At 41.8% G+C, this 20,921-nt stretch overlaps 1 protein-coding gene and 1 long non-coding RNA gene across 5 annotated transcripts in view; one reads left to right on the forward strand and one right to left on the reverse strand.

Annotated features, from left to right (window-relative positions):
- Positions 1-14,676, reverse strand: LOC114011587 (uncharacterized). Of its 3 annotated transcripts, XR_008749862.1 has the most exons (4): positions 14,553-14,676; positions 14,194-14,302; positions 11,196-11,259; positions 1-366 (listed from the first exon to the last, which is right to left on the reverse strand). It is a non-coding gene; the product is annotated as an uncharacterized LOC114011587 (long non-coding RNA). The 3 variants fall into 3 exon arrangements; XR_003553549.2 differs by having other exon boundaries at positions 14,194-14,676; XR_003553548.2 differs by lacking the exon at positions 11,196-11,259 and having other exon boundaries at positions 14,194-14,676.
- The window catches only part of CA5A (carbonic anhydrase 5A), a 26,715-nt gene continuing 12,395 nt past the window's right edge, over positions 6,602-20,921 (forward strand). The window contains exons 1-2 of one of the 2 annotated variants that reach the window (XM_027783880.2): positions 6,602-6,905; positions 16,820-17,017. In XM_027783880.2, coding sequence (XP_027639681.1) covers positions 6,734-6,905; positions 16,820-17,017 — 370 coding nt within the window. In that variant the 5' untranslated portion in view covers positions 6,602-6,733. Of the gene's footprint in view, positions 6,906-14,759; positions 14,891-16,819; positions 17,018-20,921 lie in introns of those variants that run through there. The other variant, XM_055819193.1, reaches the window with a different exon arrangement.

Consider the following 20,921-nt stretch of genomic DNA (forward strand, 5'->3'; position numbering starts at 1 on the left):
TAGCTCTGAAAAAAAAGATAAAGATTAGCTTATTTCACTATATCCCCATACATCACAGTGTTGCCCAGAGAAGACCATCACCATACTTCATTTCTCAGCTTCAGCACAGCCAGCAGTGACTTCCAGACTTCCACACGAAAACGTTCCTTCAACATTGAACGAGACACTCAGTTCCGTTCTGCAGTGTCATGACGTGTAATTGAACCCACTCGGGTTCAGCTGTAATTGGCCCCCCCGACATGCACAGACCCATGGCTAAACGGAGTGGCTGCTGGGGCGGTTGTGCTAGGGGTTCCAAGTGCTGTCCTCAGGCACTGTAGCTTTGTCATGTTCGAACTCAAGGTGTCCACCGCAGGACTTCTGTACCTGTATGAAATTAAACAGCACCTGTCACAAAAGCTCCAGTTTCTGAAGCGTTTCAGACCCCAGGGGACCATCTGTCTGGAAGTTACAGAGTCAGAGAACAGGACTTGAGTGGTTTCACGTGTCAGGCAGGGAAATTTATGCTGACAGAGGCACGGCACGTGCACCATGCCTTTCTTCACAAGTGCTCATAGTGACTTCTCAGGCTGGGGGTTTCAGTAATAAAAGAGTTGTCACGCGCCTGGGAATTAACCACCGATGGGTTAGGAAAACCCTGGCTTCTGCTTCCAGATTTGTAACTGTTTAGCTGATTCTGTTGATTTATTTATTGTGTTCTCTTCCCTCAGAAGCAGATTACAAAGTTCAAAGGTTCAACTACTTATAAACTGACTTTTCACACAGGATTATTTCATGCTTTGCTGCACAGATTTGCCCTGCTACAGATTTGTCAGTTTCTGCTGCACTCAAGCAATTGCCAGGTCCTGGCTACAAAAACAGCCATACAAATATCAGCGTACTACCTGCTGTGGAAAGTTGCTAGTAAAAGCCTTTGTCGTCATAAACCATAATCTAATGTAAAAACTGCCCTGTTTTCTCATCAGTACATTCCCTCCCAGAGATTATTAACTCACTTTCTGCTGAGGATGTGAGCTCCTTTCTGTACGGGCAGTAAATCACTTCTCAGCTAGAATACCACAAACCAGAAAAACTTTCATTGACATGAACCAATTATACTACTCACCTATAGTCATCAGATTACCTGCAGGAAATACTGGCAGGATCCAACTGATGTCTACATCTTTGATCAGAGATAGCAACATAATAAAAAAATAATATAGCAATTTATCACTAAGGCCACAGCACTACCTTCTACTAGCGAGTCAGTCTGCTCTGATCATTACAGCAATCTGCAGTATACAATTAATTTACCTCTTGTAAGGGTTTTTTCCCTTCTTACCAGACCAGATCTTTTCCCCCCTAGCATTTCTTACAAAGCAGGGGGCATTTCCTTTTAAAATTTTGAATCACACCAATAAATCATTAAGAGACTCTGTTATCATAGCCTAGCCCTTGTTCCCCTTGAGACTGACACAGCCAGATATGACATACTCTTCACGCCGTGTGAAGTATGACAGAAAACTTTGGTAAACAGCAGAAGGAAGAGGATCTTTCTGTTCACAACCTAGCAGCAGAGACCTCCTTTGTGCTCAAATCAGAAGGCCCAAATTTGCCTTTTAGTCTTTAACTTACAGTACCAACACAAGAATGACTTAGCTGAGGATGATTGCCTCCCGTGCCTCACAGCCTCCTAAGCTTTACAAGCTTTCAGAACTGTGCTCATCTGAATATTTCTGCAAGAATGTAATGAAATTCAGTGTAAATCCCCCCTAGTGAATGAGGGCTTGGCTTCAGGGCGGGTAAGAAAGTGCCCATGAGCAAGCACCAGGAAGAAGTTCATACACTCTAAATTATATTCTGATTTAAACCACAGTAACTTGCTCAAGTGCCTATGGCAAACACATTCTTTTTTTTTTTTTTTCCCTCCTTTATAATAATGAATAAGAATTCAGGGTGCTAATATGTCAGCTACATTTTTTTGAATTTATAAAAGAAAATACATCTTGTTGCCCCATTAGTCTCTTGTCCCCAAATAAAATAACCAGGTATTTCTTTCGTTATTTCCTCACCTTTTTCATCCTCTTTTTTTTTTTTTTTTAGTCTCTCACTCTCTCTCCTGCATTTTATGTATGTGCTAACTTTTCTCTGTCATGTTGCGAAGAATCATTTGGTTCCAGGAAATATCTAGCTTATTTTACTGTTGTATCAGCATTCATTTACTATTGTTTCCTAAGGAAGTTGCTGCTTTCACATGTTCTGTGTGGATCAAGAGAGATCGGTATCTCATTCATTGGTTTCCTTTTTTTTGTTAGGAAAAAAAACTTACCATAGCATCAAAGGTAAAAAATTAACACACTGTGCACACAATTTTGCAGCTGCATCATCAGCAGAAAAACAAAGGTTGCCAAACAAAGCATTTGTTTAAACAAGTGACAGGCATTCATAATTATTCTCACTGCTGAGCATGAGAATATAGAAACAAAGGCATGAAGAACACAGAAGATGTGATCAGGGCATAGAAGTAACTCCAGAGTATTTGCCATAAGAACTCTGTAGGAATAATTTTCTTTCCTATGGATGAAATCCTTGATCACATCCTATGCTATTAAAATAAAAAAAAAGAACTCGAAGTTCCCTTGTTTATTCAGTTTCTGTTTGAGCTACTTTATTCATTTTCCATATACTAACTCTCATAACTGGAGAGGGACACAAACACATCCTTGTGAACACAGCATACACTATCTTGTGACATAGTGATGCTTAATGAAAAGTTATACAAAACACATTTATTAAACAAAGGTAATATTAATGCTGTTTTTAAACTTGCTGTAGCATTTCTCCTTTTATCCATAGAAAACTTCTCCGCTGTTGAAACCTGTGTCAGTTTTGCTCCTCCAAGTACACACTTCCTCACCACTTACTTTTCAGACATCATGTCCATTTTCAATTCTCTCAGAATTGTTCTTTGATTTTATTACAGAAAACAGGTCAGGATCAAGTGGTTTTACTCCTGAACATACTTCAGCTAGCACTATGACCTAGGGCAAGACATAGACTTTCCTGTTCTAACTCTGATCTCTCTTCTGGTATCATGGCTAAGTAAATTTCATTACATTCAATGAAGATAATCCTAATTTCAATGAATGAGGATGGAAGAAAAGGCCTTGAATTCCCACAGCAGAGAGAAAAACACATTTGGTCATCTAGCTGGTCAAAGTTAGTGGTCTTGTAAGGTCAGTTTTGCCAGTCTGAGAAATAAGGTGAGAAGGGTCAGGTGTCATCTCAGTGTTCTCTTATTTATTTAAATATTGTTCCATCTCCCTGTATGCATCATGGAAAATAAATTACTCCTTTCTCAGAAATCCACCATTCTAACAAGCTCTGTATGCGCACTTTGCCCGACTGTGATCTTCCCAGGATCACGCTCACAGCTGTTCCTGCTGCCCTTTTACCTCTGTTACACAGCTGCTATCTTTCCCCAGTATTTGCTAGTTTGCCCAGCTTAGTTCAAGTTTGCCACAGAGCATGTTTACTTGGTCAGGTACCATTTTCATCATCAGTCTTCTTTAATCCACTGGGATTATCAAAAATCTGAAGGGGAGCTCATCACACTCACTGAATTTAGAGGATTTAATCCTTTTCTTCAGACTAAGGATTGCCTAAGAACTGTTTTCTTGTTCAGTGTGTAGTCCCCAACTTCTTTTTTTTTTTTTTTTTTTTTTCAGAAATCCAGATATAAAATGTTACACAGCATCAATTTATCTCATAAAAAAATATAATTTTAGGATCTCAAATCCTAAAATTGCAACATTGGCAAGTCAAACCCAATAATTCAGAAAAAAATGTAGGCTTACAGTTTTACTGTAATTAAAAGCAGCAGACAGGACAATCAATCAGGTAGCAGGAAGCTGCTTGGGATGGCATTGCTGCTGGGGGGTCCATGTGAAACCTCTGTGGAGTAGCTAAAAATATCACTTAGGGCTGCTTTCACAAAGCAGCCAGGTCATTACAGGGTGGGCTTTAATATGCATTGCTTGTGGTTTGGCTCACACGAACCACCTTGGGTGTATACTTCAGCCGATGGGAAGCCTTTCTTTGATGTCCAAATCTCACTAGGACACTTAGTAATGCAGCTGATCTCACCAGCCTGCTCACCGCCTCTACTCCCTCCAGTTTTTCATTCTCCCTCTTGCATTAGGGGTCCCCAAACAGGACAAAGTATTCCAGATGTGTCCTCACAAGTGCTGAGTAGTGGGGAGTAGTCACTTCATGTGCTGGCTGTGCTCTTTCTGATACAGCCCACTATGCCATTAATCTTCATCACTGCAAGTGTGCGTGTAAAATTTAAGAATAAATTTTATGAGAGATAACGAGACAATAATAGGACAAGAACACCCTTACAAGCATGATGCCAGGAGAATCAGATTTCTTGAAACACTAAATCGAGGAGGCAATTTTCTCTGCCATTAACAGCATTCATTTGAAGTTAACCAGAATGTAAGTACTGGCAAGCCTCTAGCAAGCATCAGAAACAGAAACACCAATATTGATCCTCTCTGTCCATTCCGGAGGCTCTTACAGCAAAAGCCAGATGGGTAACGACAGCAAGCAAATTCTAGATTATACTTCTCTAGTTTCTGTGAAGACAAAGTGAGCACATTTCCACTGTATACAGTCACGCTCCACATATGTAATTATCCACAAATACCAACAACAATAGAAGTTTGATTTGGCCGTTCTTAGGGCAAAACTCCTAGCTGAAAATGGCTTGCTCTTAGATACTCTGAAGTAGGCAGCCAAGGTAATAAATGACAAGCATTAAGAAAGACTCTTCTAAATAATAGGTTTTGGAATAGTAAATAGCACAGATAAGCTTGCCACTTTAGGATACTAAAGAGGATTCCCTGAGCCTGAGCCTTGCTCTTACACCCTGTGTGATAAGACATGACAGACATGCATATGTTGAATGAAAATATCACCAAGCAAATAAGCTTCTAATTCAAAACACCACAATTTGTTAAGTGACAAAAAAACCCCCGAACTATTGAAACAACCTTCAGGGATAATTTTATGGATTAAGAAAGGAGTCATCTTTAATACAAATTTTTAATGGCAGAATGTTGAAAGTCTTATCATTTCTGTTCGCTCTGTCATTGATACTCTGTAGCTTTTAAAATAAGCCCTCCTCTGTACTTAACGGAGGAAAATAATCACATGGGTTCTGTAAACACTTACATGAGAATTATTAAAGGCCCCACAATACTTTCGTGTTGAGGCCACTGACAAGTTTTAATGGCCCTGACAAGGCTCACCTGCAGCCTCCACCCGCAGCCCTGCCCAGGGGCCAGGAGCATACTCAAGCCCAAGCCCAGGCCCTAAACTCTGCTGTTACGGCACTTGCCTTCAGCCCTGTCTTTAGGAAGGACTCTGGACCCTTGTTGTTGCTTGTCTTTGGCCTTTCTCTTGCCCCTGTCTGGGTTCTCTGGCTGGACCTTGGACCTGGTTTGTCATTGCAGTGTTTGGGATTACCAGGGGACCCTTTTACCAGTAGCTGGCTCTACCTGCTGTGTTCGGGCTCTGCAGGGTGGCACCCTGCCTGTGCTGGGGTCATCCCTGGCTCCCACTCCCCTGCTCTTGGAGACTAGCTGGCCCTTCCTGCTCCTTGATGTGCCTAGGCACCCTTTTCTAATGGCTCTCCATCTTCATTCCTGTTTGGCCTATTATAATCCGTAACATTATGAGAATTCTTTAGAGAATTAATTGCTTACCTGTGTTTCTGTGCTTAGTCTGAGAAACTACAGCTCTGACTCAGAAGCTGTTTGTGCCTGTGCCACTTACATGGATTGCAGCTACAGAAGAAAGAGCAAACATCCCAAAGAAAACTGAAGGATACCATTTTTATACAGATCTTCCACACAAGGTAACAAAGTTCTTGGAACTGCATGTGGAAATAGTAAGAGAGTAATATTCTTTATGCTTTCATCTCTAAGAAACATAGCTCAGGAAAACATCTCAACCTGTTCTCCTCACGGGGAGGAAAAAACCTCAAAGCTTCAGCTGGGTCAAAGTGGTGTGTGAGCGGGAGGAGTAATTATGGTTCCTTATGTCTGTTCCTATTTCTAGTCTACACAAAATTATCCCTCTTACGGGACATTGGAAAGTTCAGAAGAACAAATTCCTCACCTTGCGGCTGCAGTGATACTGTATTGCACACTCAGAGCTAAGGCACTCCTGCAGGAGGCTGTTCCCCTTCCTGTTCTCCTGGCCAAGACTTGTATATCCACCAGATTACTGTGAATTCCTCAGTTTGAGCAGTTCCCAGAATTCCAGCTGTTACTGACAACGATTCTTAGCTATCAGCATTCAAATATACAGCTATTCAAATTCAAAGTATGTGGCACGAGGAAATGATAAGAAATCTCTCCTTGCATATGAAAGAGTGGTTTCTGTAACCCTTTGGTTTCTTTGAGCCAGTTAAGGAAAAACCTGGGAAGCGCATGTAGAACAATCATCAACTAGCTAGCCCTCCAACAAAGTAAAGAGCCAATGAAGAAGCCAGTCCAGGGACAAGTTGAAAATTAACTACTTGGTTAGCTCCACCTCTCCAACCAGGAAAGGGTGCTCTCAAATTTTTTTATAAATAGGTCTGGAGACCCCTCAGTTAACTTGAAGCCATATATCCACAAGATTTTTTTTTTTTCCCCCTCTGCTTTGTGTTGATAGGTCGCTGGACTCTGGAAAGCTCCTCTGGATGTTTGAGACACTGAAAATTTTAAGTGCCAAGGCAGTAGCAATGAACAGTGCGAAGGCAAACACCCTGGCGCATTTATACAGGCAGCTGAAAACTATCTGGAGTCCAGCAGCAGTGCCAGCACGACTCTGCAGCCTGGCCACCTGCACTCGCAAAAACAGGAATGATGCATGTAAGTGTATTTAATTTTATCAAAATAGTATTGGAGACCTGCATAAGGAGATGCAGAGGTACAAAGACAACAAGTGTAGTTGTTTCTCTTCTTTCCTATTTGTCAGTTAGCCAAAAAGGGAAATTTGGGAACGTGACTGAAAGATTAAAGAAAGAGTGAATAGAATGAGAGGAACTAGAGATAGAAATACCTTATCGAATTGCATGATTTAACTCCATGTGCAGGATTAAAATGTTGTTCGTTTTTATTTCTGCTGTGTCAGTGTTACTGGGTTGTTTGCGATTTTCACTTCTAACTACAAGGAAGAAATAGATGATAAACCAATTCATTTTTAATTTTGTCCTGCAATGTTTTGACTAGTTTCAATGAAAACTGTATTTCTGAGTGTAATTGAAAGTGTGTTTAGCACAAACTGATACTGAGTGACTTTGAACCGATGCTACAATGTTTCATTTTGAAAATAAGGCCTAATATAAGCAGAAACCACAAAACCCTCCAAATGTGGTGTATAGAACTACAATGAATCACTTCCCCAGATGCAGGACACTACTGGAAGATGTCAAATCTTTAGTTACTTAAAATACTGATTAACCTACCTACAGATAAGATGAGGCCAGCCAAAGACTGTCTTACTCGCTTGTGTGCAGATAATGTCAGCTGAAGCAAAAATAAGGAGCAATTTTTTACATCCAGGAAATACTTTCATTGCCTGTTTTTTTCTCTATAAACGTATTCAATACGCTAACTTCGCCCAAAGAACAGCCAGATCCCTCCTTGAATGCTGTGATTCCCTTCTATGTAATTTATCAAACGACAAATTCTGTATTTACTTAACTGGTAAAACAGATGATTTTGTGACAGATACAAAACAAAGCAGAACAGAGACAAGCACAAGGCTTTGTTTATTTTGAAAGCCAGAAGAAATATTCTGTAACTGTCAGTGGTTAATAGCTCTACACTTGTAAATGCATTTTTTAAGATGATGCCAAAATACTTTCTGCCACTGAGTGACTAGCATTTAAAAAAACCTGGTAGATTAACTGCCAAGTTCAATGTGCACTGTTGTATATATTCGTAGGCATGGAGACTTTATGTAATATATATAGCATGCAAGCTCCCCTGTCACTCAGCACATCAGAAATAATTCAGAGCAGTTCTTAGAAAGATAATGTTTGCAGTGTTGTTCAGAGTTCTCAGTCTATATTTTCTTTTTGTTCTGCTACTCAGAATAGAAAATGTGAATTGTATTCTGAAAGCTTAAACAGAACAGGCACTCCAACATAGTAGCATAACTTGTTAATACAACACTTCACCTTCATTTTAAAAAGCTGCCTTTTAACTCTGTAGGAGATGCCTAATTCTAGAAGCAGGACTAGCATTGAATTGTTTTATTAGGGAAACAACCACAAGAAGCAGCCTAATTCCTAAGGCAAAATTTAAATGATCACATGTGCATCCATGACAGTATTTTTGCTTTTTCTGACCTGCATAGAGTTTACCTAGTACAGTTTAAAAGTCTCTTAAACTTTTACTTCCTTCCCTACCAGTTTTCTCTTTGCAAGCATGCTCAGAAACTTCATTTTCCCCCTTAAAATAAGGAAAAAAGGACATTGTTCATCTACTCAAAGCAAAGCACTACAGTAGTTGAGAAAAACAATGATTCAGCCTTATAAAATAGTAGCTCTTCTAATGAATTAATATTAATTAGGTGCATGTAATAGTAGCCTCTCTAATGAATTCATATTTATTAGGTGTTAATTAGTCTGTACAACTGTATGTACACCCACTCCACCCAAGGATGTGTGCATATGAAAGAAGATATTCTAACAGTCACAAGCAATGTCTGTCTCCTTTATCTGCAATGTATCAGCAAACTTTTTCAGCGTTGCAGACTGAACAGGTAAAACCAAAACCTGTGCCAGTACGAGTAAGAATGCTTGGGCTCATACAATACTGCTCATCAGGTGCAGTGATACGAATTACTGCTTCAGAGGGGAAATCCAGAGAACGCACCGTAATTATGGCTAAAAAGTTCTGTCATTCTGTATTTTAAAATTATTTGTTCATTATTTTTATATTTGAAGATATTAACTAAGATTGCAAGTGAATATTCACTGTCAGTCCAATGACTTACAATTTCAGAGGCCACACAGACAATATAAATCAACATCCTTCATTAAGAAAGTAATGAAACCCCTGAATCAGCAGCCCAGGATCCCTCTACACACTTCCTAATTCTTCTGCTTGTTCAGTACTAATATATCACAAAACTTTATGGCCTATAGAATGAAAAACTTCAGGAATGGAACATGTTACAATCAAGTGTTACATTGCTGTTTCATCAGTGAAGGTGTTACTCTAGGAAAATAACTTGAAATTGTTCAGTGGAATAAGAAGGGAAACTGGAGAAAAGCTGAGATCTCTAGATTTCCACATGTGATGGAGAGAGTAATTATTTTATGGTTACCCACAGTCCATCGGTTTCCAGTGAGGGGTTCATGATGCCATATTTTTTGCTGTGTAAATTTGTCCACAGGGAACTACCGAGAAACTAAAACTCCCTTCATGGTAACAAACATTCCAGGAAGAGATCATACAAGGCTGTTCCATCATAAGACCACTGCTGATTAAATGAAGTACAATTGCTATCTCTCTCTTTTTACTTGTTTTCCTCTTTTTGATGTAAGACAGATGCTATTTATTACTTAAATCTTTCTCTACTCCATGACATTCATGCAGGAAATGCCAAAACAAACTTGATTCAGGAAAACACTATCTTTGGAATGGCTGGTTTCAGCTGCCAGTGAATAGACACTAGCTCTGAGTAAGTCAGCCTGTGGGTTCTCCCATCTGGTGGCTAGCCCCTCTGCGCACCATGCATTCACAGCAAAAAGCACATTCAATTAAATTCTGCTCTTCCTAGCTGACGGTATGAACAACCCTCTCAGTGACAAAAACATGATCAGAGAAACAGTAAAATTGGACTATTGAGCTCTTAGGTAACATCTTCAATGTAAAGTTCACCATTTTCTGAACTTCATCTGTTCTCTTTCTCCCCTCACCCTTCCCACACACAGACGTTGTCTCTCACAGAGCTGGGTGGCGTTGTTTTCACTTGGCAGTTAACGCAGACATTTGCCGTGAGGACACAGGCTAAAAAATTCAAAGGCTGACACTTTGTAGTGCCTTTTCTGGATTCCCCTTGCATCCCTACAGGAACAAAAGTATTTTTCTGCACTTCATTGAGAAAGAACCGTAGAAACATTGCTGAGAATGATGGCATATATGTAAAAATTTCTAGTGATGCAAACTACCGCATTGGATGTCTGTACTAAGCTCTGTGATCTCTTGTAGCAATCCACGGGGGGCAGTGGTTTCGGATGCATTTTAATACAATAGAGGGGGACTTGCTGGAAATGCCCTTCATAGGGATTTTAAATCTATGGAGTATACCCTCACCCTAATAATTATTGCCAGAGCAGACCTGAGTGGCTTTTTTTCTTTCTCGTCCTTTTAGAAGAAGTTACAAGAAAAGCACAATCCTTCAAGTTTTTTCTAAAGAATTGTATAAGTACAGCAACAACACACAATCCAGGTGTGCCATCTCCAGGACTGCACCTACAATTGCAGTAACTACACAAATTGTCCACGAGATATCTTCTAAGCCCTTTCCATGTGGAGTTACTAAGCCTGCATGCATAATTTTAGCAAATGTTTTTATACAGAAAAGATAAAGCCTCTGTTTGCTTTACCTTGCCAACTGGAATTACCTCCTCCTTATCTGGACTTAGCCTCAGCCACTGCCTTCTCATCCAGGCTCCTATCTCAGCCAAACATTCTGGAAGCAGAGAAAAGCTCAGCATTTCACAATCTGCGGCTGCTTTCCTGTTGAGCTTAGAGTAACCTGTCAGTTACATCCGTTTGATAAAAAGCACTGGACTGTTTATCAATAAACTGGCCTACATCAGTCCAAATCTGACATCAATTCAGCAGAACTTTCAACACCTTGTCACAATGGATCTCAGCCAACCATCACTGTTACCCTCCAAAATCTTGATTCATACTAAAAAGCTTCAAAGAAATCAACCTATCTTGGATTTCCTCTGAAATATTCAATCCAAGTGGCTGAAGCAGAGCCATGGTCCTTTCAAGTTTAAAACATTTTTTTTACTGAGTTTCAGTAATGTGTTTTGTTTTTATTTTTCTAATTCAGAATATGTTGCTATGGAAAGCACCCCTGCTCGACTTAGGACAAAAACATATTTCTGTCAGGTAGGTAGGGTTTCTCACCTGTTCCCACCATGCTGTCCTCCCTGTTTTACTTCAGGGCTGGGTGACACTTGTTTGAAAGTCCCTGTGTAAACAAATCAAAGTGCTTTATTCAACAGGTCTTTCCTTTTTTTTTTTTTTTTTTTCCCCTTTTAAAGATTAAAACCAAAAGACTGAAATCCACTGAAGCAGAGTCATTTTACCCCTCATTCTTACTTGACAACTTGAATTAATTTCCACACTCTTTCTTCTAATTTTGTAACCCATATGTAAGAACTCTCTCCTCCCCAGGATACTTAAAGGGAATTTAAAAATGAAACATTGACAGAAGTTTTGTGTCTTTAAATCAAGTTTACAACAATGTAAACTGGCAGTAAATCCTTTCATTTAGCTGAATTTATTTTGGATTTTTACCATAGAACTGTGGCCTTCAAAATATTTTCTTGGAAATAGTGTTATAAATTATGATAAACCAGTAACGTACAAAATTTTCATCTGGATCTTACTGGATCCCACTCCAAAGCTTTTGATACTTGTATCAATGCTAAATGAACTTTTTAACAATTACTCCAAACAGACCTGCTAAAGCATCCACAGCTGCAATTAATTATATAAAATAAAATCAAAAAACTGGGACTATTTGGATGGCTCTATACATGTACTTCAGCTGGGAAAGGTAGGGGAAAAAACAGTGCAAATGTAACAAGCCTCCAAATACTATAAAATTAAATGGAGCATCACTGTGTCTGTCTGGAAAGGTTTAAAAAAATAAAATAAATCAAGCACAGATTAGGTCTGTTTGTGGCAGATCTCTCTTCACGGGTGACTCACATCTTGGTCATACTCGTTATATTGCAGTATTTACTACAACTGTTCTGACAATACCATAGATATGCATATTACAAAAGTAAACAAGATTAGACCCTTCCTCAGTGAACTGATCTACATGAGGCATGCATAAAGCGAAGGGTGCAAACTGCATGCTATCTTAATTCTCACCCTTTTTTTTTTCCTTCTCCTTTTTAACTTTGCACATTTGAAAACAGACCTAGTAGACGAGGTTTAGATTTCTCTTTCCATGCAGATTCTGCATCATTTTAACTCACCCTATAGGCCAACTGCCAGATTTCTGGTTGCGGTGTTCCCTATACGCACAAACCACTCTCAGTTCAGGAACAGAGAGAGCATAGCTGAAACCTCCCAGATGGTCCTGAAACATAACAGTTTTTGAAAAATACAAGAACAACAGACAGATTATAGTTCTGGCTGCTATTGTTCTCTCCGGCTTGCTGCGTGAGAGCCATGTCTCTCTTGAATAAATCACCATCTCTAGCTGAGACATGGCCAAGGAGAAACTGTCTCTGGAATGGTCCAGAAAAGAAGACTGGCCATACTGGCTAAGTGCAGGGAACAAGGTTGAGGGCTTATGCTTCCTTATCCACAGGTAGTTTTTGCCTTTCTGTCTGCAGTTTCCAAAAGAAACCATATCACTGAACTCATATTTCGAAGGGTTTTTTTTAATCCCCTACGGAAGAAAAGATTTTTCATTAAATGCTGAAGTTTGACTGAAATTTATGCAAAGTAAGAAATAACATCTGCATGTAAAAAAACTGGATGCAGATTCTGTGAATGATTCAGAAGGGAAACAAATGTGTTGTAGGTCAAAGTTATTTCTCTTTAGTTTTGTACCTGAACAGCCCATCACTTCCAAAAGCCTGTGCCGTAAGTCCTTTGGTTGTACTGTTCAGCCCACAAGAAATGACTCATTCTGTTCAGCTTAGCAGGTCTATAATAAACTTTATATTTTCAAAACCTTGCAGGATCAAATACATAAAAAGCTTCACAAAGCTTGGTGATCTTAACGCCACAGTGTAGAACGGTGGAGCCTGAGGCTTTTTTTCCCACTGCTTTTATCACACAGAAAAGTGATAGTGGTACAGTAACCAGGTTATGCTCTGTACCAGTAAGCACCTATACCATGATATAGGGCATACATACGTTAGTCAGTTTGGTAGATGGCACTTCTAAGCTGGCCAAGATTATCAACTGTATTTAGAGGACACATCATGGAAGAATGGAATGTGAAGGAATTGCAATCTTGTTTTGTTAGCAGATGAGAATAAAACTTAGTATGTCTTGTTTGTGATGAATATTGAAGTACCTGAAGCTATGTCTGAGCTCCATGCTGCAATTAAGCATGAAGCTCGTATGGGCTGTCCTCATGACTAGGAGTTACCGGCTACTCATAAGTAGGTTCAGCAACAGACATGTCTGACCTTTCCTAAGTGCAGCTGCCTAACCATGATCAATAGGCTATTAAACTGTAATTAAACCCAAATAAATAATTATGTTTATGGGCAGCAACTGTTTTCAACTTCATCAAGTACCTACCCCTTCTTTTTAAGTTCCAGGAAGCTGTATGTTGAGGGTAGTAAATTAGCCATCCTGAAAAATGTTGAGAGTCAAACCAAGAATTAATTGTTTGCGATTGAATCCTACTATACAAAAATACCTTGTGCTTTAAAGAAGGCATATCTTGCCAGGGAGGAAGCAAAATTAAATTTAGCATCCTAAGATCACAAGCTGTTTGCACATCTCCTGACGACCTGTTTGCTGATTATGTAGCCACTCAAAACAAATCGCCTGTCAGATTTTAGCCTCTTCTTACCCAACTCAGGAGTACTTTAAATATGTTTATGCTGTGAATGCAGTGGAAACTTCTTGCAGTATGTTGTAAGCTAGAGCAAACACTTCTTGGCTGACTCTAGTAGAGTATCTAGTCTTGTCTCCATTCCAGTGAAACACTCCCAACGCTACGTCAGGTTCCTTGTGAAAACGTAGTACTCACCCTAACGTGATTAATAATCCCCAAAAGGTAAATGCAGTTTTGCAAAATGATTTTAAGGCAGTAACCAAGAAACATGACTCAAAGCAGGTAGCCAGACGAAGGCCAGGAGCTGAGGTGTGCCGTTTCTGCTCCTGGCAGCTCAACAGACTCAGCAAAAACGAGGACACTTACTCCACCTCCGCGCTCTCCGACACTCGGCTCCCTGCGGCTCCCCGGTCGCTGCGTGTTCCTCCCTGGCAGCTGTAGAGGAGAAGGTGCAGAGGGAGGCCCACCTCAGGTGCTGCCAAATAACAGGGAGTTGAATTAGCCCCTTTTACCATCCCAGGTGGGCCTACTTTGGCCTCCAGCCTTTGGGGCAGATGCAGTCGGAGAAAGCGGGCATCATGTTAACTTTTCCTAACTTTTCCACGTGTGGTTTGGGGCAGGGGCCTTGCTGTGCTAGGGCCACCTGCCCCTTTGTGGGAGTGGGATCACACCCCGGCCCACCTTCGGCTGGGGGAAACCAAACCTGCTACCTGAGGAAAACTAACCAGGCAGGAATAAACGCTGAGCCCTGAGGCGCGGGAGCGAGCCCTGCCGCTGTCCCCCCGGCGGGAACCACAGCTTTGGTGTGCCAGGCACCGAGGTGAGCCTGACGACGGGAATACACGCACACGGGGGGAGCTGCTGCCCCAGGCACGGGGCAGGGCGCCATGGCGGCGGGGGGCGGCCCGGAAGGGGCCGGGCCGGGCGGTGGCGCAGGGCGGCTCCGCGGAGCGCTGCGCGATGCTGCCGCTGCTGCGCCGGGCTTGGGTGGCCGCTGCCTGCCGGCGGGGGACGCGACGGTGCAGCCTGGGCGCCTGCTGCTCCTACCGCCTGCGAGACGCCCGTGAGTGCTGCCGCCTTCCCGCGCCGCCGCCCTCGGGGGCCGGGCCGCCCTCGGGGGCCGCCGCCGCCCGGCTGCCCGCACCCCCGGGCCGAGCCGCTCCCGCCGCCTGAGGGGCCCGGGCCCGGGTAACTGCCGCGTCCCTTCCGCCCTCGGGGCCGCCGGGCTGAGGGGCCGCCGCGGCCCGGGCGGGCAGCGTAGGGCAGGCAGGGGCGCCGAGCCCAGCGCGGTTTGTCGGTGACAGTTTCCTCTTTTGAAAGACGAGGAAATGGCAGCAGCGGCGCTGTGGCGCTTTTTTGGGGGGGGGGGGGGCAGCTTCCCTGGGCGCCGCTGCCTGACCTGTGCGCGGCGACCCTGCCGGGAAGTTTGCCCCTTGCTGAGGCGACTGAGGGGAAGGTTTTTAGCCCCCCCTTGCCTGAGCGGTTTGTTAAATGGTTCAGTTTCCTTTTTCTTTCCCTTTACGAAAGCCCGTCGGCAGCCGTACCTGAGGCAGTGGCCGGGACGCAGCGCCTCGAGCCCCGCAGGCCTGTTCAGGACACAGACGCTGCCTGCGGGACAGCAGGCCCGGCCGCACAGGGCCCAGCTCTTTCTTTAAGCAGAATAAAATCCTGTGGGAGCTCTATTCCAGCTGCTCGTGCCAGTTTGAGACGCCCAAGCTGCCCCCAGAATTGGTAGGTTAGTATTTTAGGGGTGTGCGGCTCAGCTGTAGGTCCCGACTGAAGCAGCCCTGCTCGGTACTGGTACGGCTGCCTCGGGAGCGCTGCACCTCGGGGGGTAACCCCCAAGTGAACCCCTAAGTGCACATAGGCAAGAGACAAGCACCTTCAGCAGAGCGTTTTTAATTTCTAGTGGGAGTTACCTTCTGTCTGGCACAGTCTGACCTCAGTGGATGGTACTGGGGCATGAGGAAAGCCGAAGTGGTGTGCTCAGACTCTGCCAAAGCCGCGAAAGAGAAACCACCCTACAGCCAGTTGGCAATAAAAGGAAAACAGCCTGCTGGGTGTCCTGGTTTCAGCTGGGATGGTTAGTGGTGTTCTCAGGAGCTGGTGCAGGGCTGTGTTTTGGATTTGGGGTGAGAATGATGTTGGTAGGGCGCTGATGGGTTTGGTTGTTCAAGGAGTTTTCAGTTTCTCAGGCCCAGCCAGCGAGAGGGCTGGAGAGGCACAGGACGTTGGGAGGGGACACGGCCAGGACAGCTGACCTGATACTGCCAAAGGGATCAAAGGGATATTCCATACTGTATGACCATTCCATACCATGTGTGTGTATATATATATATGCTGTGTATATATATATAAGCTGGGGTAACAAGAAGGAGGAGGGGACGTTTGGTGTTATGGCATTTGTCTTGCCAAATAACTTGTGTGGTGGAGCCCTGCTGTCCTGGCAGTGGCTGTGCACTTGCTTGCCGATGGCAGGTAGTGAATGAATTCCTTGTTTGGCTTTGGTTGTGTGCGTGGCTTTTGCTTTACCTATTAAACTGTCTTTATCTCAACCCACTCGTTCTCTTGTTTTACTCTAATGATCCTCTCCCCCATGCCACTGGGGGGGCCGAGGGGTTGGGGGTGAGTGAGCGGCTGTGTGGTACTTAGTTGGAGCTGGGGTTAAACCATGACACTGGGAAATAAGTGGACAGATTTTTTTTTAACGCGCTTTTTGTAGAGGCAGAATGGTATCGACACAGTTGTAAGTCAAATTACTGCACTTCCCTGTGTGGCTTTGAGTCATGCAACTGGAATGTTGGTTTTTTGGTTTGGGTTGGGTTTTGGTGGGGTTTTTTTTTTTTTTTTTGCTTTCCTGTGCATCAGCTGACTTGAATTAGCCTTTGGAGCCAATATGCCAAAGCACCTTCTCTTGCAAAAGGGTTCTGAAGTATTAACTTGGAAGTTCCGTATCATGCATTAGAGCCTGACTCTCTTCATTATTTTCCAGTGCATCCACTTTGGCAGAGTCCGCTTACAATTCCTGGAGGCACCCGGCAGTCTCCTATCAATATTCAGTGGAGAGACAGTGTTTATGACCCCTTTCTGAAGCCTCTGAAAATCAGCTATGACCCAGCGACGTGTCTTCACATCTGGAACAATGGATATTCATTCCTGGTTGAGTTTGATGATTCTACTGATAGATCAAGTAAGCAAAACTCGGAAAAATCTATTTAATGTCTTATTAATGCTTAGACAGGAGAAATATTTGTATGATGTACAACTGCAGGATAAATGTTGAAAATGAATGTACGTTAAAAGAACGCTTTAGCTAAATATGGATTTACAGTGATGGGAATTGCAGTGCAGAAGTTCTGTCTAAGCCTCATTTTTACTACGTATTTATTACCACAGATGTTGTGCACAAATCCTCTGTTGTAAGTTGAAACTTACTCTTATTGCATAAGCCTTAATGCCCTGCCTTTTGATTAGTCTTGTAATAGCACAGCTTTGTCTACTTGAGTCAATCTTCAGTCATACATATGTATCTACTTGATTTTAAATGAGATGCCATCATTACACTTTAATAAAGTAATCTGCCACTTAGTGCTTTTGCAGTGTCAGCAGATATATTTAATGCATTTGAAATAATCAACAGCAAAATGACTTTCAGTTGGAAAGCATACCTACTTATCTCAATAAGCTTTTGGAGAATTAAATAATACTGAGCTGCTACCATAAGGAGCAGTTGCCTGTGTTCCTGTTGTTCAGTATAAGCAGGAGTAAATGCAGGTGAAATCACATTATGCATTCCAGCAATTCAATGTGAATAAGCACTCTGACTTGAGCAGCTAAATCTTTTTGAAATGCTTAATAGGATCAAGTGACTTAAAATCAAGATGTTGCTACCAAGTTCCAGATTTTCTGTCCATTGTTCTTTTCAAAAGTTGACGTTACCAAAGGATATTCCTGGTATGCATAAAGAAGATATTTTGTAAAGGGAGGTGAACTGGTAGCAGTTGGTCAGGGATATTGTGAAGCACGTGATTCGTGTTGATTACTCAGGTTGTCCTGAAGGGAAAAATTGAGGGACCCTGGGCGAGTTTGAACCTGTTTGATTAATTTATGTTTAAGGTGACTGCTTACCATGAGAGATGCTAGAACTTCGTAAGGGATTTAGTAATGCTCTTGGGAAGGAAGCTTTCAGCATGTTAATAAACAAATGCTTCATCTCCGTGATGTCAGTATTTTGGGTTGATGTTTCAAAAGAAGCTGATAAAACAATGCAGTAAAAATGGTAGTGGTGGAATGCACAGAGCTTTCAGAGGCTTGTGTGTTGTTTGGGCTTTGAGGTTTTTTTTCGTTTTTATTGTTTATAGCTGGTCACCCAGACTATTAGTTTCTGACCAGACTATATTCTTGCCCTCATTCGTTTGAGCACTGTTGTATGTAATGAAGAGACTGAGTAGTCCCCTTCTGTTTTTACAGTACAAACTGCAATTGTGTTAGTGAGGTGGGGTTAGAGGACAGACTGAAGATGGAGACATTGCTTGTTAGCTCATCAGTGATTTTAACTTACTAACTTTAGATAAATTTTGCTTTTAATTTAACATTCTTTTAATTTATGCAGCTGTACCCCACTATCTGTTGAGGATGCATTCCTGAAAAGCTTAATGGTTTGCAGTTTGATGGATAACAAATTCTTGCAGGAGGTTAAGAAATACCCAGTAGCTAAATACACAGGGACGGTTTTTAGAAGCAAGCATGGAATCATCAGTACTGTCAAATATTATTAGGAGGGTGCTGGCCTTTCAGAGCACACGACAACTCTAAAAGATCTTACTCGCTTCATATGTAAGGCTGAACATTTGGGTAAATGTGTAAGTGTGAGCATTCTTGCTGCCTCTTTCTGGATGGCTGCCTTTTCATCATCATCATCTTCCTCAAATTAATTGAAGGGTGATGACAGCTAGCAGAGGATGGCATTAATCAATCAGTGACAGGACTCCAAAATGGCAGAGAAATGACAGACCACGAGATATTGCTGTATAAATGGCCAGGTTTTCAAGTGCCTATTTCTCTCCTTCCACCTTTCTCTTTACTCTTTCTTTTTCTGATTTTTCTTTCTGCCAGCTTCTGTCTAGTAGTAATAGAAATCCAGAGAAGAAAGCTTATGAATAAACAAATAAACAAAGCAAGAAAACTGAAACAGAAGATGGAAAAAGCAAAATGAAACATGCACCCAGGATAGACAAAAATGCCCAACTTCTGAGATGAGGCAAACCAAGACTTGGGCAAAAGATGAAGGTAGTGTTGCTATGGGGTGTTTGCTTACGAGCAGAGGAGGAGGCTGAAGAAGGAGGGTGTGGGGAAGGTATGTACAGTTTGTGGTCCTGTCTATGTGCGTGAAAGCCATCTGCTGCAAGGAAACGAGACTGAAACAGGACCAGGGCTATAATAAAAAGCTGATGTGATTATTTCCCTGGTTGTTGTTAGAGCTCCTTTAAACTTCTGTTTTGTTTTGAAATTATCAAGAGTGGTAAACTGAGAGGAAACGAAATGGACAGAATGCTTGTAAAGGGACTGTAAGTTCCTGTTTGCTTCCTGTCACTTTCTGGCATCCGCTATAGGAAGTTTTCTGCATATATGTTCCTGTGCCTAACTTTACTCATGAGGCAAACATTCAAGTGAATGTGATTGTTAACATGAATGTGGTCACTTGTGGGTTTGCATCATCACATGATCAGGAACGGATAGTGTTAGAGTGCAGAAACTTCAGTTCTGAAAGACTTGGCAGCATGGGCCACATCTTTATCCCATCCCTGAAAGTTGCTTTTCCTTATTGTGATTTTTTTTTTAGTGATGGTCAGTATTGCATTTATGTTAAGAGGTCAGCAGCAGTGGATGAAATAAATATCAATTTACATAGCTTGTTTTAGCTTATTCTTTTATCACAAGCAGGCCTATCTAGTTAGAATTTCAAAACTGCTGGCTGGCTGACTGCTGGCTTTGAGAAAAAAAAATAAGACAAGAAAAGCTCTTAATGCCCCTCATTGTTTTCTCCTTAGCATTAAAGTGATTAACTTTTACGAAGTAGTGTTGGGATTATGTACTTTATCCAGCGGTTTGCTATAAAATTGAACCATGATGTACATACAGTTCAGTAAAAATCAACATATGAGTCTCTACAGCTACATATTTGTTGTTAGCCCTTTGGAAGTAATTATGGTCTCTCATTTACCAGATGCGGTGATTTACTAACTAGCAGGAAGACTTTGCAGGATGTTCCTGGTTTATTTAGGAGGAAATACGTAAAACCCAACAGTACACAGAAAACTAGACGTAGACTTTTTCATTCATGTATTTGCAAAATAATGAGAGGCCTTCGGAAATCAGGAGAGCAGGCTGAATGTTTGCCTTGACTCACTAAAAAGTGCATTGAAGTTTCCAGAAACTCACAGTCTTGACCATAGGCAGACTGTATGTTTAGATACTTTATGAAGTATAGCTTGAACAGTTTACAGTAGGCACAATGTGAACATATTTCTGACTGGGTAGGAAATTGTTTAACATTGGTTATGCAATCTGAAAGCTGCACTGAGGCACAATAGTATGTTTGGATTTCTGTAAGTTGGGGAAAAAAAGCAGAGTTGAACATCTGACAAAATGTACCGATTTTTCTGCCAAAATTGGATTCTTGAAGTCTTCTAATGGGAAAGTTCAACATTTTTCATAGATATTGAGACTTCGCTGGGATGTCATTTAAATAGATGTATTCATTGCTTTGTCTTCATGCATGTTGCTTATGGTACGGCAGTTCTTGTGCTTGCTCAAAAAGAAGAGTGGAGAACCTAACATGTAATCACCATGATTCTGGCAAACTTGACGTGAATTAGAAAAACAAATTGCTTGAGGGGAGATGAGTAAGGAGACTGTTTAGCTAATCTTTTGTCTGACATAGTTGATCCAGACTGCAGGGAAAAACAGCGATGTGTTTGCTCGAAGAATTTTGTCATAGCAAAGTGAAGTCTAAAAGTAGTGAAGCAATAAAGGGACTGTTTCAGTTAAGATAGTTGTTCTACCTGATTTTTTTTCCTGGGGAAATTTACTTC

The sequence above is a fragment of the Falco peregrinus genome, chromosome 14, assembly GCF_023634155.1.
Source record: "Falco peregrinus isolate bFalPer1 chromosome 14, bFalPer1.pri, whole genome shotgun sequence".
In the NCBI taxonomy this organism is placed as follows: domain Eukaryota; kingdom Metazoa; phylum Chordata; class Aves; order Falconiformes; family Falconidae; genus Falco; species Falco peregrinus.